This window comes from Sinocyclocheilus grahami, unplaced genomic scaffold (genome assembly GCF_001515645.1).
Source record: "Sinocyclocheilus grahami isolate Dianchi unplaced genomic scaffold, SAMN03320097.WGS_v1.1 scaffold308.1, whole genome shotgun sequence".
Classification (NCBI taxonomy): domain Eukaryota; kingdom Metazoa; phylum Chordata; class Actinopteri; order Cypriniformes; family Cyprinidae; genus Sinocyclocheilus; species Sinocyclocheilus grahami.
Genome location: NW_015505487.1, coordinates 463,042 through 479,527, shown reverse-complemented (window position 1 = coordinate 479,527; position 16,486 = coordinate 463,042). Strand labels below are relative to the sequence as shown.

Genomic DNA, 16,486 nt, shown 5'->3' with positions numbered 1-16,486 from the left:
AAAAACATTTGCAATCAAGACTGAAAAAAGCCAGAAGTGAATGTAAACCAAATTTGGCCCAGACTCTGTTGCTATTTGTGAAGCCAAGCATAAGAATAGCTTACTAATGTACATTTGTTAACCCACAGTAACAAATTTTAACAGATTAATCGCATATTTTCGTTTGCTGCGTGCTTTTAAAAACACAATAAAAAAAGATACGTCTCGTATAAGTTGCATTTTCAGAAATAATAACGGCAGGCCTAATAATGTTATAACGTACCAACATTATGAACTCTATAGGATATTTTAGTTCCCCTCACTTTACAACAAATCCTTTAAATGTAACCGTATCAGAACAGAATAAGAATGTAAAAATATATAATTCTAATGGATAAATATAATTGCAGTATATAATAATATATGCTTAGTAATAAACATGCCAAAACAAATTAATTTATAAAGAAACGTAAGGTAAAATTGGGCTTACCTCTCTCAGGCACAAATCCAAATGTGTCCATATTCGCGATGTAGCTGAAGCTAAACTATTAGCCTTATTAGGTAAAATAGGCTTTATAGTTCACGCGCGTTCCAGTATCGACGGAAAAATATCATAATGAGCAAAAATATGCCACAGTGGACCGGGTCTCACGCCAAACGGCACGGTGAACGGCTGCGCCGTTTCCAATGAATGCAGTAGCTTAGTGTGCACATGAGGTGCCGGCGCGATCAAACAGCTGAAACATCAAATAGACTACTCCGTAATTTTTGGACATACAGTAAAGGCATAATTCGAAACTGCAAAGTGTTAGCAGTTTGAAAATTCAAGAATAATAGCAAAGTTAATAAGAATTATTTCTAAATGCAGCACCGTTCTTATTTCGCTCTGCATAACCTGAACAAAAAAAAAATTTTTTTGAAAACATGTCGCTTTTAATCTGTGTATTTAACAGCCTGGGAGACCTTCCCAGGGCAGTACCTTGCCTCACTGACTAAAATCAGGGTGCCCACTACGGAGACTGCACCAGAGGTGGCCGGGCCAGGCCCCCCCGTGGCTCCGACGCTGTATGTTATGCTCACGTGTTCTGATAATAATAGCTTTCTAGGACTAAAACTTATTTGGATATTTTTGGTTAAAAAAATGCTTAACCCTACTTTTAGACCTACCTGAAAAACTAAAAAGCAATTTATTTAATTCGAAGGCCTGTCGTTATTTTTTATTTGTGCTATCATTATTAATTTCTTTATTTGTTCTTATTTTATTACTGACTGCTTACTTGTCATTTTTTATTCAATTCAAAGTTTGAAATCAAGCTATCTCGTGCTACTGCACCAAAATTACCCAGCTGTAAAATAAAAAAAAGTCTTCAATTATTTTCATATTGCATATTTTTCCTATTTTTTGTTTTGAAAGTATGGTAAAAACTGGTAAACTGTACCAACAAAGTCTAGAGCCTGAATATAAGACGACCGCGTTTTTTCAGATGTATTTCCAAGAAAAAAACATAGTCTTATATTCGGGTCAATGCGGTACTAATTTTATTTATTGAACTGAAAATTTCACTTGTTAATATTTCATGTGCATTTCAATGTATGAATTATTAAGTATTAATAAGGAGGCAAATGTATGAAAAGCCATATGTTAACACAAAATAATATTTTGAATTAATCACAAAATGAATTCATTTTTTTCTCACAATTTCAAGCCAATCAATTTTTTTTAGAGCTTGACATAACCAGTAAAATGTATATTCATTTAAAAAAATGCCCATGAAGATGATTCTAGGATTTTATTAATTTCCATGACTTTTCCACTTTATATATCTGCCTCATATATCCAGGTTTTCCAAGATTGTTGGGTTTTTTGTTGTTGTTTTAGCTTATTTTAATGCTCGTTTCATCTTATTTGAGAATCACTGTTGTAAATTATGCTTCTGTAAGGTGTATTCAAGCAGGTATATTCCCCAATGTTGACGTGTTTCCTTATTGGAAAATCAGGGGAAGTCGTGGCCTAATGGTTAGAGAGTCGGACTCATAACCCAAAGTTTGTGGGTTCGAGTCTCGTACCGGCAGGAATTGTAGGGGGGGGGAGTGAATGTACAGTGCTCTCTTCCACCTTCAATACCACGACTGAGGTGCCCTTGAGCAAGGCACTGAACCCCAACTGCTCCCCGGGCGCCGCAGCATAAATGGCTGCCCACTGCTCCGGGTGTGTGTTCACGGTTTGTGTGTGTGTTCACTGCTGTGTGTGTGCACTTTGGATGGGTAAATGCAGAGCACTAATTCCGAGTATGGGTCACCATACTTGGCCACATGTCACGTCACTTTCACTGTCACTTTTCACTTTATAATGACTTTTGGTAATAAAATGTGGTGGTGTTCCTGGTGGTTTTCATTTGTCACACTTCAATGATCAGTCTGAAAATAGACACATGCTATTAATAGCTGTGTGTGAATTGTGGGAGATCAGAACGCTGAGTTATAAATCCATCCTATTTGGTCAGGCTCATCTGTTCCTCCAAAAAGTGCTAGATCCAAAACAGGAAATTACTCCGCACCAGCTTGTAATCTTTCAACTAAACAGACATTTCCTGCTCTACTTGTTTTTTGACTTTTTCTTTTTACCGTTTATTCCAGTTAAGACCCCGTCCCGCCCCCATCTCTCTCTCCCTCTCTTTCTTCGGTTTGCTGCTTATGGACAGGAATTTTGGAATCTCTGTAGATGTTATTAGTTTCTCATTCTGGTTAGTTGTTGTCCCTGCCTTCACATGGCCTTCATCTCTTATTTGATTTTCCAGTAATTTCTGGAAGCAGTGTTCCCTCTATTTTTTTGTTCTTGCTAAGTAAAATGTATTGCTTTTGGTCAGATCCTTTGACCACCTGAACAGAAACATCTCATGTACCAATTTCTTTCTTCTTTATTTTTTTAGGTTATTTATTTAGGTTATTTGTGTTATCACATTTTTGTGATGTTATATATAGAAATAAAAATATATATTAAATGCAAAGAAAATTTCTATTTACTCTGACTGTGTCAGGCGGCTTATGCTATTTAAAGCTGCATGTGTCATTTCTGCACCTTTAGCATCTGTTATTGAACAAAAACATGCCACAGATAATTGCTATTATAATGGAATAATTCATCCAAAAAAATCAAATATTCTGAAAATATACCATCCAAGATGTAGATGAGTTCTTTATTGGAACACATTTGGAGAAATGTAGCATTACATCACTTGCTCACCAATAGATCCTCTGCAGTGAATGGGTGCCGTCAGAATGAGAGGCCAAACAGCTGATAAAAACGTCACAATAATCCACATGACTCCAGTTCATCAGTTAACATCTTGAAGTGAAAAGCTGCATGTTTGTAATAAATCCATAATTAAGACATTTGTAACTTCTGACTGATGCTTCTGGTTAGGTCTCTATCCATAATAATTGTTTTCTACAGTGAAAATGTCATCTTGTCTGAATCAGGAGAGAAATATGCTCAGATCAAACACTGAAAACAGTCCAAAACAGTTCTGAACAAATATGTCGGTGGATTTTTGATATGAGAGGCTTTTTTCTTTTTTTTTAACACACTAGAGGAAGTGTTGTTATGGATTATGGACTTGTATTTTGGCCAGAAGTGATGAGTTAAAGTTAAAGTGCCTTAATGATGGAATTGTTTCTTACAAACACACAACATTTTGCTGAAACTAATCATTTAGTGAAACACTAATTAATGAAACACACATCATTAATTGATGTGCTGGAGTTACTTGTGAGTTACTCTGATGTTTTTATCAGCTGTTTGGCCTTTCATTCTGACGGCACCCATTCACCGCAGAGGATCCATTGGTGAGCAAGTGATGGAATGCTACATTTCTCCAAATGTGTTCCATTGAAAAAACTAACTCATCTACATCTTGGATGGCCTGAGGGTCAGTACATTTTCAGCACATTTTCATATTTGGGTGAATTAATCCTTTAACACCGTGATCATCAGCCAAAATAATTCTGACTGTATGATTGTTTTTCAAAGAGTCCCTTTTATGACATGCATTTTACTCACTCTATACAGATTTACATTAATTATCATGTCAACATTTATTGGTATATATGAGAACTACTGTAATAATTCTTGAAAGGGGGAATTCATACAAATTTAGGCTAATACTGTACATATATTTTCAGTGTCTGTTTTGGATCGAGGCCATGTACTGTATGCTATGCACGTTTCTTATGGAATATTGTCTGTTTAAGGTAGTGGTTAAACGGATCGTAGTTGATCCGTGATCCATACGGACCAAGCCTCACGGTTCGGCACGCATGTGATCCGTGGATTAATTGCAAAATGTAACCATAATAGAGTATAAGTTTATCATTTGTTCGTATTTACACAAGCAAGCGAATTTTAAATAATTCTAGTGAGAAAAGGCGAAAGGGAACTCGATTCGTTACTCGCGCGCTGTTCTCTACGCCCACAGCCGCGCACACATGAAGCATGCACACGCGCTTTCCGACGGCACGCAAACACAGAACTGAATCCTCTTCTGAATCCCCTTAACAGAGACATACACATAAAATTGACAAAATACCCATCTCGACAATCATTCAGGTAAACGCAGTCAGTTATATCTCAAGTGAATGAAAACAGCTGAGAAAGAAATCGGATGTGATGTGTATCATTATATCGGATCCGTGCATCAGGTCTTAAAGGGACAGCGGCCGATAAATACTGCTGCTGTCATTAGTGATCATCAAACAACAAAACAGCTTTGATAAAAATCTATATTTAATTTATACAGTGAACACTATGCAGTGTTATTTTCCCTAATTATTACATTTCTGTATTTGAATACTACCAACCTTATTTTATTTGTAACATATTCTGTTGTATTTATCTCTGCTTGTAATTTGTGCATTTGTTCTTATTTTTACTGGCTGTTCTCTTGTCTCTTTAATCATGTTTTAGTTGATCTAGTAGTATTTGCTGTGGTATCAAAGAAGTGCTTCGCTTTAAGTAATAAATGGAAAGCAAGTTAAATTGAAATATTTTTCTTTTCTTGCTGATCCGAAAAAAGATCCGATCCGTGGGTCAAAAACCGTAATGTGATCCGAACCGTGAGATTTGTGATCCGTTGAACCACTAGTTTAAGGTCATTTTTGGGTCTTGATTTTGAGTATCGGTGCGATTGGAGACTGTAACATTTGTTTGTCTATTACACACTGTGTTTTCAGTTAACACCCTTAAACCTCATGTGCAAGCTAATGCATTAAAGACATGTTCGCTCTTGTAGTTTTGTTCTTGAAGTGCTCAAATGAGCTTAAGATGTGTGCACAGTTTTGGTTAATGTGACTTCGTTCAGAAAAGGAAGATTCTTACATATCTGCTTTATGACACAAGATATCACTCTTTGGGCCTGCTATCGATCCCTCCAGAGAGAGGGGGGCCTGGCTATTGTCATGTCATTCAGGTCTGAGCCAATCCCTTTTCGCTTATCTGCAGGTGAACCATCCCCCACTGTAGTATCCCGTCCGAGCCAAGGACATGGAGGAGTGCGAGTCCCCCCCTGCCAGATTCAAGAGGAGGGCCTGGGCTCAGAGCCGAGACTCTTGGCAGGCTTCTGAGTCTCAGGACCAGGGCGCAGAGGAGCCGCTGTCTGCCCAGCCTATGGAAGATAAGACTTCGACAGCTTCAGAAACAGGTAGGGTGCTTCTGTTAATGTCGGAACAGTTCAGATTTGTTGTTTCTGTGCTAACGGATACTACATACATACTACTAGAGTTGAATTTGAAGACATTTCAACCAATCAGCTGTCACAGCCATGTAGATTGAAAATATTTCATGCAAGAACTAAAATATAGTAGAAATCTAGTTAGTTTTCACTAAGAAAGATTTTTCGTCATTTTAATTTCTGTGCATTTAAATATAACAACGCATAGTAATAATAATAAACAGTAATATTTACCATCATATATTGTTTCTTAAAGGTTTTTGAAAAAAACAAAAACAAACGGAAACTTCTACCACACAGATATATAGTGACGATGTAAACAAATAGTTGATTGAAATGGACAGTTTGAAGTTTTTCATGGATTATATTGTCTCTTTAAGTGTCACTGAACTGCTTTTACCAAATTTGACATGAATTAAGCCTTAAGATAACAGTCTGCATTTTGTGAATGTCAACATTTCTCGGATTATGAAGGTTCAGTGATAAAGAGAATTACCGTAAATACTCTAATAAATTGACGCCTGAAATATTTATGCAAATTTAGCATATTTATATTTTCAGATGCAAACCATACAGTTTTGTCATTTGTATCTGAGAATCTCAACTCGATGCTGGGATTTTGGGGGTTTGAAGCTCTGCGGGAAGGTGTACTGGAAGCTGTAATGTGCTAATGAACACAGCAGGGAGAGATTACAGAGGTTTGGCTGCTCGGCTTGGCATTTGATTCTCCATTCAAGTCATGATAAACCAATTAAGAGCAAATAAAGGTTTCTGGAAAAAGAAAGAATCGCAGACCACAGTGGTAGTTCAGAGAACCGCTCTATGTTTGTTGTCGCTGTTAGATTGGTTGTTTACTCTTTGCTTGTTGTTGCTTTTAGGGAAATTAATTTGTTTATTACACGGAACAGTTACTTGTATTTTTTTTTTCTCCTCAGGTCGTAAACCAAATCAAGTAGAGAACTGGCTCAGGACCTGCAGGTAAGTTACCTAAGAAAGTTCGCTGCTCATAAAATACAAATGCAAATGGTGTGAGAAAGATCTGCGTACACGCCACAGTATGATAGGAATTGGAAAGTAAACAAAACGCTCCGATGCGGCATAGAAAAGCATTCTGTCCCTTGGCTTTGGTGTCTCTGACAAGCAGTACATTTGAGAGAATTGTGTGAATAGTTCAGTGAGTTCAGACCGTGATCTTCCCAGAGTCAGCAAAGTCATTACTTGTGAGGACTGACTATTGTCCTTTGTGCTGCCGGGGTTTTTTTGGTGGCTTGTTTGGGTCTGTGGGGGCCCATTAATGCTGAAGTTTTCCTCAGAGAGTTTTTAGCCTTTCTCTCTGTACTGCCAGGCTGTGTTTTTTTTTTAAGATGTACGACTGTTTAGCTCTGAAGCGTAGGAGGAAAAAGCCATTGATTTACTTTGTAGATATTAGGGATGGGAAGATTCCCAGATTCGCTCGGTGCATCGGCATAAAAAGTTAACAATGCGATGCATCGGATTAAAAAGTGTGTATCGGCTACAAGTCGGCATTTTTATCGCGATGCATCGTTTCTAACATATTTGCATTGGTAAAAAACGATTTATTGTAATTACTAGTGGATGCACTATACTTTTATTATTTAGAAAGTGACCAATAATCTGTGATCTATGTATTTGTTTGTCAGGCGCGTTCTCTCATCACCGCTGCTGCTGCGTGAATATGACGAATCACAACACCATGGAGACCTGAGAAAAAACTGGGATTAAAGTCCAAAACCTGACTTGACCTAACAAATCAGTCGGGGCTAAAGCGGTTCCATAAACGACAAATTAAGTTCACACAATCTCACTAATTTGTGCACACTTATTCTGAAGCAGCCCTTAATGTCGATCATGGATCAAATCGATCCACAATGACAAACAGAAAATATATCTGTGCTGTTTAATGCATTTGAGACGTTGTGTTTTCCTCACTGCATAACTGACATGTCACAGGTATATTTTTCATCTGTAAATGTTAGAAAATCATGCAAATATATCCATTTTGCTGTCAGGAGTGGGCGATGCTGACGCGAGTGAACGAGCGCTGCTGCACGCATGCACGCTAAACAGACGGCGCGCAATCAAATAGGAGCGCAATAATTCTGAGTAAAATATACATTTTGCTAAAATATTTGTTGTTAGACATTAAATGTGCCTTTTGTAGAATTTTAAACCTTCATTTAAGTGTATTTTTATGATAGTAGTAACTGTAAAGGGGCTATTGTAATGGGTAAATCAAATGTAAGCTAGTTCAGTACTAATTACTAAGCTCAAATGAGTTCATGTGTGCTTCTTATAGCAGTTTAGAAGTCATTTTCTTTATTATTTATTTTCATTTTAATTCAGTGATTTTAAATTTCATTTAGTTATTTTAATGCTTTAAAGAGCAATTTTTGATTGTAATGTTCTGTTCTGCTGTCTGTTCTGCAAAGGTACAGCTGTCATAAAACCAGAGAGAGCCTTTCTGCTTGGCTAGAAACTGTACCCAAAAAAAAAAAAAAGTCAAATAATAGCGTTCCTATTGGTCAGTGTTAGAGGAACTCAGCTTAGTCTGATAGTTAACCTGCGTTAGACCAGGTTAGTTTTCCAGCATAAGTTGCCACGGTGACTGAAGTTGATCTGTGTTAAATTTGCTTTATGGAACCAAATCTTTTGACAGTGAGTCAGACTAACTGAAATAAGCCTGGCTTATTTGGTTAACTTGTTTTATGAAACAGGCCTTGAGGCATTAAAAGTGATCAAATTTTCTCCATTGCATCATATTGCATCGAATCGCATTGTGTCGAATCGAAATCGGATTGCACTGCATCGTAACAGGGGTGAATCGCATCGCATCGCATCGGTAGCTGCTTCATATGTATCTTTAATGTATCGTATCGTTGGCTATGCATCGAGATGCGTATCGTATCAGTCATGAGATGCACATCCCTAGTAGATATACGTCTCTCATGACCAGCATAAACCTTCCACCTGAAAAACAAAACAGATTCCAGAATTGCTGGTCCGTGTCCCTGATGGCCGTTTCATCTTGTGATCTAAAAGGAAGCCTATTTGTTTGAATGTTGCTGGAAATTTGGCTTAATGTCATTTACTCAACTTTTTTCAGGGAACATGTGAAAACCATTTGTTGTTGATGATGTCATATTTAATTGCTATCTGAATATTTGAGTTTAAAAGCTGGATTGAATCCAAAAATCTTTCTGACCACTGCCAACGGCTGCACTCTTGTATTTTTGGTACAGTAAAGGTCTAAACCACTTGTTTGGAATTATTGTTATGCCATTTTGGTCTGAGTAAAAGAAAAATATTAAAATGGAGGCAAATAACATTTGAAATGGGCCAAAATTTCATGTACACTCCTGTTCAAAAGTTTGGAGTTGGTAAGATTTTTTTTATGTTTTTGAAAAAAAAGTGTCTTATGCTTACCAATTCTGCATTTATTTGATAAAAAAAATACAGTAAAAACTATAATATTATTACAATTAAAAATAACTTTTTTTTATTTGATTGTTGAAATATAATTTATTCCTGTATGGCAAAGCTGAATTTTCATTAGCCATTACTCCAGTCTTCAGTGTCACATGATCCATAAGAAATCATTTTAATATGCTGATTTGGTGCTCAAGTGCTACTTGTCTTATCATCATCATCAATTCAGAAAGTTAAAAAGAACAGCACTTAATTTGTTGATCATTATAAAAGTGTTAGGAACATTATAAAACATTACTGTCACTTTAGGTCAATTTAATGCATCCTTGCTGAATAAAATTATTAATGTATTTATATTATTTTTTTATTAATTTATTTGTTTTACTGAAAAGATGGCATTCAAGATGGCATGATGAGTAAATAATGCCAGAATTGTATTTTTGGCTGATCTGTTCCTTGACAGTTGACTTGATCAAATGCTCCCAGTGTAAATTCCCCCGTTGAACCCAGATGCAGCGTGTTTGAGCATCAACGCCACACACTAGGTCAATAAAAATACCTCGTGCTCATCCTATTCCCAATTCCTGCTCATTATCATTAAACACACACCAGACAGACATCCTCCTACAGCCTGACAGGAAATGTAATTGTCTCCACCGCCGAGAGTTTGCTGGATATCCGGAGCTAGAAAGACTTTGGTGGTGGTGCTGCTGCTGTTGGTGTTGTGAAACATGGCCTGCACCCGGCAGAGCACGAGCTATTCTTAGCCACGTTTTACGTGGTGTGTTTTTTTTTTCTCACGCCGTTCGGATCTCCAGGTGTCTGGATGAAAGTGGAAGGAGCTTTCGAAGGCAGCGCTTTGTAAGTGTTGAGACGACAAGTTAATGCCAAGAGAATCTCTGTCAGGAGTTGTATGAAGCAAATAACACTTCAAGAGAGGGAAGGGTGTTTGTGTGTTTCTGCTCGAGTGACATTTTTTAGGGAGAGATTTGGCGAGCAGAAAGAGGATATGACGTGTTATTGATCTTTCAACAGGACTCCTCTCGGGGCCTCTTTGGACGAACAAAGCGGCAGTCCATCCAGAGGTGAGTTCATCTTCTTCAGACCAAAACAGTGTGTTTATTTGAAGTTACAGAAGCTAGATATCCACTTGCATGTTAGCTATGATAGTCTGGAGTAGGTTTTACTGCAAAAAAGTTACTCAACTTCCTGCTGACTCTCCTCTACCACTCCTTGTGAACTTTGGAGCAAGATCCCTCACAATGCTCTACAGCGCATGCACATTCACTGGCACACACACATATACACACACACACATGCATGCCGCTTTGGGGCCAATAGCAGACCCCCACACACTCCAGGCAAAGAAGAGCCTGATTAAATGAACGTTTCTTCAGAGTTTAATACTAAACAGGACCGAATCCAAGAGCAGGATAATGTGCTATGGATCAGGTCACTGCATCGGCATTATTTATAACTGCTTAAGGTAATTGCACTTAAGAGTAAATATTTACCGTTAACCTCTCAGTGTGTGTGAGCTAAAGCCACATTCAGGCTCTGAAGTGCTACTTGGATGTGTTTAAGTGTTTTTATGGGGAAGAGAAAGGGAAATGATCACTTCTTCATTGCGATGGGTCAGCAAAAAGTGTTTGCTCATCTCTTTGCCTTTCAGGGCCATTAAAGAATGGCTGTAGCTTTGAAGATGACCTATCCCTGGGAGCTGAGGGTAAGTACTCTCCACTTTCTTCCTTAATCGGTTGTAATTGCTCTCAAGTGTGCCCCTTTGTGAGAATGTGACTAAGAATTCCACGTAGCTTTTTTGAGGTTAATGGACCGACTGACAAACAAGAATGACTGCTGGCATTATTTTGTTATGTCTGTTTTTTTGTTGTTGTTGTTGTTGTTTTTTAAATATTATAATAGTATGTCACTTGTCAATTTTCGTGCTGTTTAGTGTTTACTTTCTCTTTGGTTTATGTGCTGCCTTGAGTTTGCACAAGGACACAGGGCGACATGCAGACTCTTGCATGTGATACTCAGGTTAAAAGACTGGTCTTGGCACATCAGATAACTTATCTCTGGTTTCATGGTGTGCACCCTATGGCCCATGTGTTAGCGGGAGTGGAACGTTTCAATAATAAAAGTGACTTTGCATCTCACTTTTTGTTCCACAAGATCTCAATGTCAGAAGTGTTGCAGAAGTCTGATGTTAGCTGGCAGTTATTTGCAGTCAGGAATTATTTTATGCTGATGCACAGCATTTGATTAGGGCGTGGATTTTTGCATAATCGGGGTCAAAAATGGAACATTTTCCACTCATACATTTTTTTATGTATTTATTGAAAATATTTAGCTGAATTTTTGTTTGAAAACTAAACGAGTTTCCTATGTTATATATTTATATTCAAATATATCAGTATACATTTTATATGTTTGTATGTGTGTGTGTGTGTGTGTGTGTGTGTGTGTGTGAGATAGAGAGAGAGAATAAATTTAGTTTAATATAAATATAAATAAAATTCAGTTTAAATATCTAATATAATTTGTTTCAGAAATATTAAATGTTTAAAAAACTAAAATTAAAACAATGTTTAACGTAAAGTTAATAACATTTAAAGAACATTATTAATATTGTTAAAAGTACTTGCGTTATTTGCTTGTATAATTGGACCTTTACTATACTGTATTTTCTTGGTAAATTACGATATATGCGTGGGTGTATTTTTACAGTTCTAGAATGACTAGTTTAAATAACACAACAAGCCAAGAGAAAAACGCTCTTCACAAGTCTCTCCGCAAGCTATTGTGCTATTGCAGTGGAGCAGATTTCACCCTTCAGTGTGTCTGTATGTGAAGAAACGAGTCCAGACTAGTTCCACTTAATGACTCTATCCACTCTTATTGACAAGAGCACAGAAATCAGGCAGCACCAGTTGTAGGAATTTCTGTGGAAATTCGAGGTTGAGCATTTTCACCTGAGGCTGATGGATGAGTGCATGTAAGCCAGAAAAGCTCTGGCTAATGTCCTCCACGTCTCTGTGTTCAATCCTATCTTCCTTAGTGAACTAAAACCTGGTGTCTAATGTGATTTGTAACACGAATCGTTTGGCAGGTTAGGATGTGTGCGCATATAATTCTGTCATTGTGTGCTAAGTGCTAAGGAAAATGTTGTGGATCGTCATCCGGAGTGGATGGTTCTCCGCTTAATAAATCACTTTTGGAAATTAACATTGTCACAACGTTGAATAAAGCTCTTTCGTAAAGAATTTCTAACAACTCCCACTATGATAAAATGGCAGCCAGGGCTTTTGGTAATTGCACTTGTTGTATCAAAGGTCGACAGGGTAGTTCAAGGGAATTTGGTATCAAATTAGGTAGCAATCCACCACAATTAAGCCTCTATTCCTCTTTCTCTCTCCCATCTCTACAGCCAATCACCTCCAGAACAGCAGCACAAAAACAGAGGCCAATGGGTAAGTAGGACTTCCAAAATGTTCCCATCTCTTTCTGTTTTGCTCTGGTCACAGGCGGGTCACTGTCTTCTTTTCACAGCTATGAAATGGCAGCCAAGGCCAAAAGGAGCCAGTTCAAGCAGAAGGGCAGAAGTATGAACTCCACAGGCTCTGGAAAAAGCAGCACCACCGTGTCCAGGTACTTTACCAGAATGATGTACTATGGTCATTAACACATGCAAAATCTCAGGGCTTGTGAAACAGCAACAACTCAACCAGTGATTGGACAAGGAGTCTGAATATTATACATTTTAAATAATCATTTTATCTTTATAAGTAGTTTTTTATATTTTAGTATTTAATATTAATAATACATAACACATTATTTAATATATATATATAATTTTTATTATTAATTTTTTTTTTCAATATATGTTGCATGGCAACCGATTTCCTTCACAACTGTGCTAGTTTCAAATATCATCATAATAAATAAGCCAGTGCCAGTGGCTTTCACTGGTAAGCAGCAGTACAATATTATGAATAGAACATATATCATTATATAAAACATTATATTATGCTGCTCATTATACTGCACGCTAGATATTTGCATTGGCATATGAAAACAAGTGCTGAGCAACGATTAATCACATCCAAAATAAAAGTTTTTGTTTACATAGTATATGTGTGTGTACATATATTATGTAAACAATTTTTTTTATTTTGGATGCGATTAATCACTATTAATTGTTGCCCAGCACTACTGAAAACCAATTTCGGTTAGCTAGATAATACCAATAACAATTAAATTAAATTAAATAATAATACAAATAATATAATACCAAGTGGCATCTGCAAACAAATGTTCTCAGAACTAACTTTGCATTTGGGCCATTTTCACTATTTGCTCTAATTAACCATTTTTCAACTTTTTTTTTTAAATATTTTGTTGTCTAAGCAATTAATACATTTTTAAGTATGGCTTAAGTGTTCAGATACTCTTTGCGGCTTTAGTTTTGTCTTATTTTATGTTTGCGAACAAACAGATTGCAATTCTTTTTGATACTACTAATGATGCCGAAAATTGCACACTTTACCTTTTAAAGGTTTAAATATATGAATATAAATATTATCAATACATTTTTAGTAACACTGATCTTAACATTTAAAATCAAATCTGTGTAAAAGAAAAACAAATGCCATTTCTAAGGTCACACAGTGGAGTTATTTGAAGATCTTTGTATGCAGTGACTGTAATGCATTGCTATGGGTAGATGCAGGTGTGTGTCTTTCATGGATGTTGTTTTACTTGCAGCGTGTCAGAACTTCTGGACCTGTATGAGGAGGATCCAGAGGAGATCTTGTACAACCTCGGCTTTGGGCGTGAGGAGCCCGACATCGCCTCAAAAATCCCTTCTCGTTTCTTCAACTCGTCTTCTAGCGCCAAGGGCATCGACATCAAAGTTTACCTGGGAGCCCAGATTCAGCGCATGGAGCTGGAGAACCCGAACTACGCCCTGACAAGTATGTAGACCGTGCTGTCAACACAATCTATGGCGTGTGATGGTACTTCAGCCCGCATGGTTCACACCGCCGTGCCTGTGCACGTTCAAAGTCATGATCGGAATGAGGCATGAAGGGAAATATTACAAGTGTTACAAGCAGGGGTGTAGCATTTAGAGCGTTTACTAATTTCTATTTTTGTCCCTCGCTTTTTTATTTGAGAAATAATCATTACATCATAGTTTTGTTTCGCATAGCCATGGTGCACAGAAAAAAAACATTGTAGACAGGCAGCTGGACAACTTTTAAGTCAACATGAAGTTGAAGTTTACTTTCTTAATGCAAGTTCTTAGTCTTATTGTGCACGATTCATTGTGCATGTTATTCCAAATAAAAATTCTTTGTCAAAGAAAGCTTGAAATCAAAATAAGTTAATAACATTGTCTGCCTTTTGAAATTATTTTCCTTTTTGGTTCACTCGGGATTTTCTATTTCCCACTCTTCGCTCGCTCCCTGCTCATATGTGAAAGCTAAATTTGCACATTCACCGATCTACTTTGTTTGCTTGTAATCTATTAACGCTGTTTAATTAAATGCATATTTCTGACATGCAATTGATTTTAGTGATATTTTGACCAATATATATATTTTTTCCATTGGTATAAATTATTGGTATCAAGATTTACTGATATTGTTATCAATTATTTAATTGTGCATGTTAACTTAAAGTTAATCCTTAAAAAATGAATAGTTTAATAACACTATTAAATATAATGTTTTTTAACTAATATGAAGTATTGTAAAAAGTAAAAACGAATCAATTAAAATTAATAACCGCATAGACATTGAAAAAAATACAATTACAAAAACACATCAAAATGACTAAATCTTTAACTAAAATTAAAATATTAAGTCTAATTCAAAATATGAACAATAACAATAATATATATATTTTGTATCATTTTAAATGATATTTGTTGTGTTCTTAAACAGAATGCACTTCCGTTTAATGGTGCAGAAAATTGCACATTTGACTTTTAAATTGAAATGTTAAAATATTACTATAAATATTAAATATTTGATATTATATATTAAATATATATAAATATTGACAAAGAATTTCTCCCTAATATAAATTCATTTAAATAAACATTTAACAGTGCAAATCTCAAAATGATTATCCACTTTTTTATACTGTACATTGTAATGATGGAAATATAAAATAAGTTATTTTAATAAAAATGTTGATAAATTGTGTTGGATTTTTATCAAACATAACATGAAAATATTAACCTGCATATCAGCCAGAAACGGAAAAAAGTGAGAAAAAAGAGCGATCTTGCAGCAAGAGAGAACAACACTTTCGAAAGAAATTCTCACTAGACAGTCTTACGCTACTCAATGCAAGTATCTAATCATAGAGAAGAAAGACAAAGACAACCAGGCAATAGTTTAGAGAAGTCGTGGTGCCTAAAGGAGAAGTGTTTGATTTTAAGACCACATTGCAGAACACTGAACCTACGGGTTTGTGCTTACTCTTCAATAACGCTGAGCTCCGAACCCTCAAACACTCACTGATCAACAACGCTTTGCGTGCAAGGGCTGTTCAGACTCTGTTCAATAGAAGTAGAGCACAACGAAGCCATTGTCCTCCGTGGGCACAGAAATGAGAGGGAGAGACAGACAGCAAGAGAGAGAGAAAGTGTCAAGCAGGCTGTGGCACAGCAGAGCTGATTCTGCCATCCGCTCACATCAGGATTCAGCCTGTGTGCCAGCTCTGTGCCAGCTTATGTATTGCCTACATTTGCATAATTCTCACTGAGCCAAGACAAAAGCAGCGGAACAGGAAGAACCTGGGTGAGGATAGGGATGTGTGAAGTCTGTATGAAGGCCTGTTTTTGTTGATCGTGAGTGCACTGCTTTTGCTTTCAGGTTTGTTTTGAAGCTTAGGTTTAGGAAGTGTTTGTGCGCCTTTGGGTGACTTTGAATAGGCTGGCTATGAACTGTTGGGGCAAAATGTAAATTTTAATACCAGTAATATGCTAGTTATAATTTACTCATCCTTATGCCATTCCAAACCAAGAAAAGAACCATAAAATATTTTGTCTATCTCACATTTGAATTCATGAATAATAGCTTAATTTTCTGTATCTCACACCAAGCTATCATTTAAAATTTGATATACTAATGTAGCGTCTCGACCAATCTGACACACTAATTTTTATTTGATTTAACAAATCAATTATTCATTAGATTAACAAATCGTCACAGTCCCCTCACTCAATAAACTGGATGCCAGGATTTCTGTTGAACACCATCCCCCCTTTTGGTCCCCATGACAACTAATCATGATATCACTGGTTTTATGACCCCCCCCAG

General features: G+C 36.6%; 1 protein-coding gene across 4 annotated transcripts in view; it reads left to right on the top strand.

The window, feature by feature from the left end:
* The window catches only part of itprid2 (ITPR interacting domain containing 2), a 49,159-nt gene that overhangs the window by 15,079 nt on the left and 17,594 nt on the right, over positions 1-16,486 (top strand). For all 4 annotated transcript variants that reach the window (XM_016293868.1, XM_016293867.1, XM_016293865.1 and 1 more), the window contains exons 2-8: positions 5,477-5,675; positions 6,641-6,683; positions 10,188-10,237; positions 10,825-10,878; positions 12,583-12,625; positions 12,705-12,803; positions 13,920-14,128. In XM_016293868.1, the coding sequence (XP_016149354.1) occupies positions 5,519-5,675; positions 6,641-6,683; positions 10,188-10,237; positions 10,825-10,878; positions 12,583-12,625; positions 12,705-12,803; positions 13,920-14,128 (655 nt within the window). In that variant the 5' untranslated portion in view covers positions 5,477-5,518. The remainder of the gene's footprint in view (positions 1-5,476; positions 5,676-6,640; positions 6,684-10,187; positions 10,238-10,824; positions 10,879-12,582; positions 12,626-12,704; positions 12,804-13,919; positions 14,129-16,486) is intronic.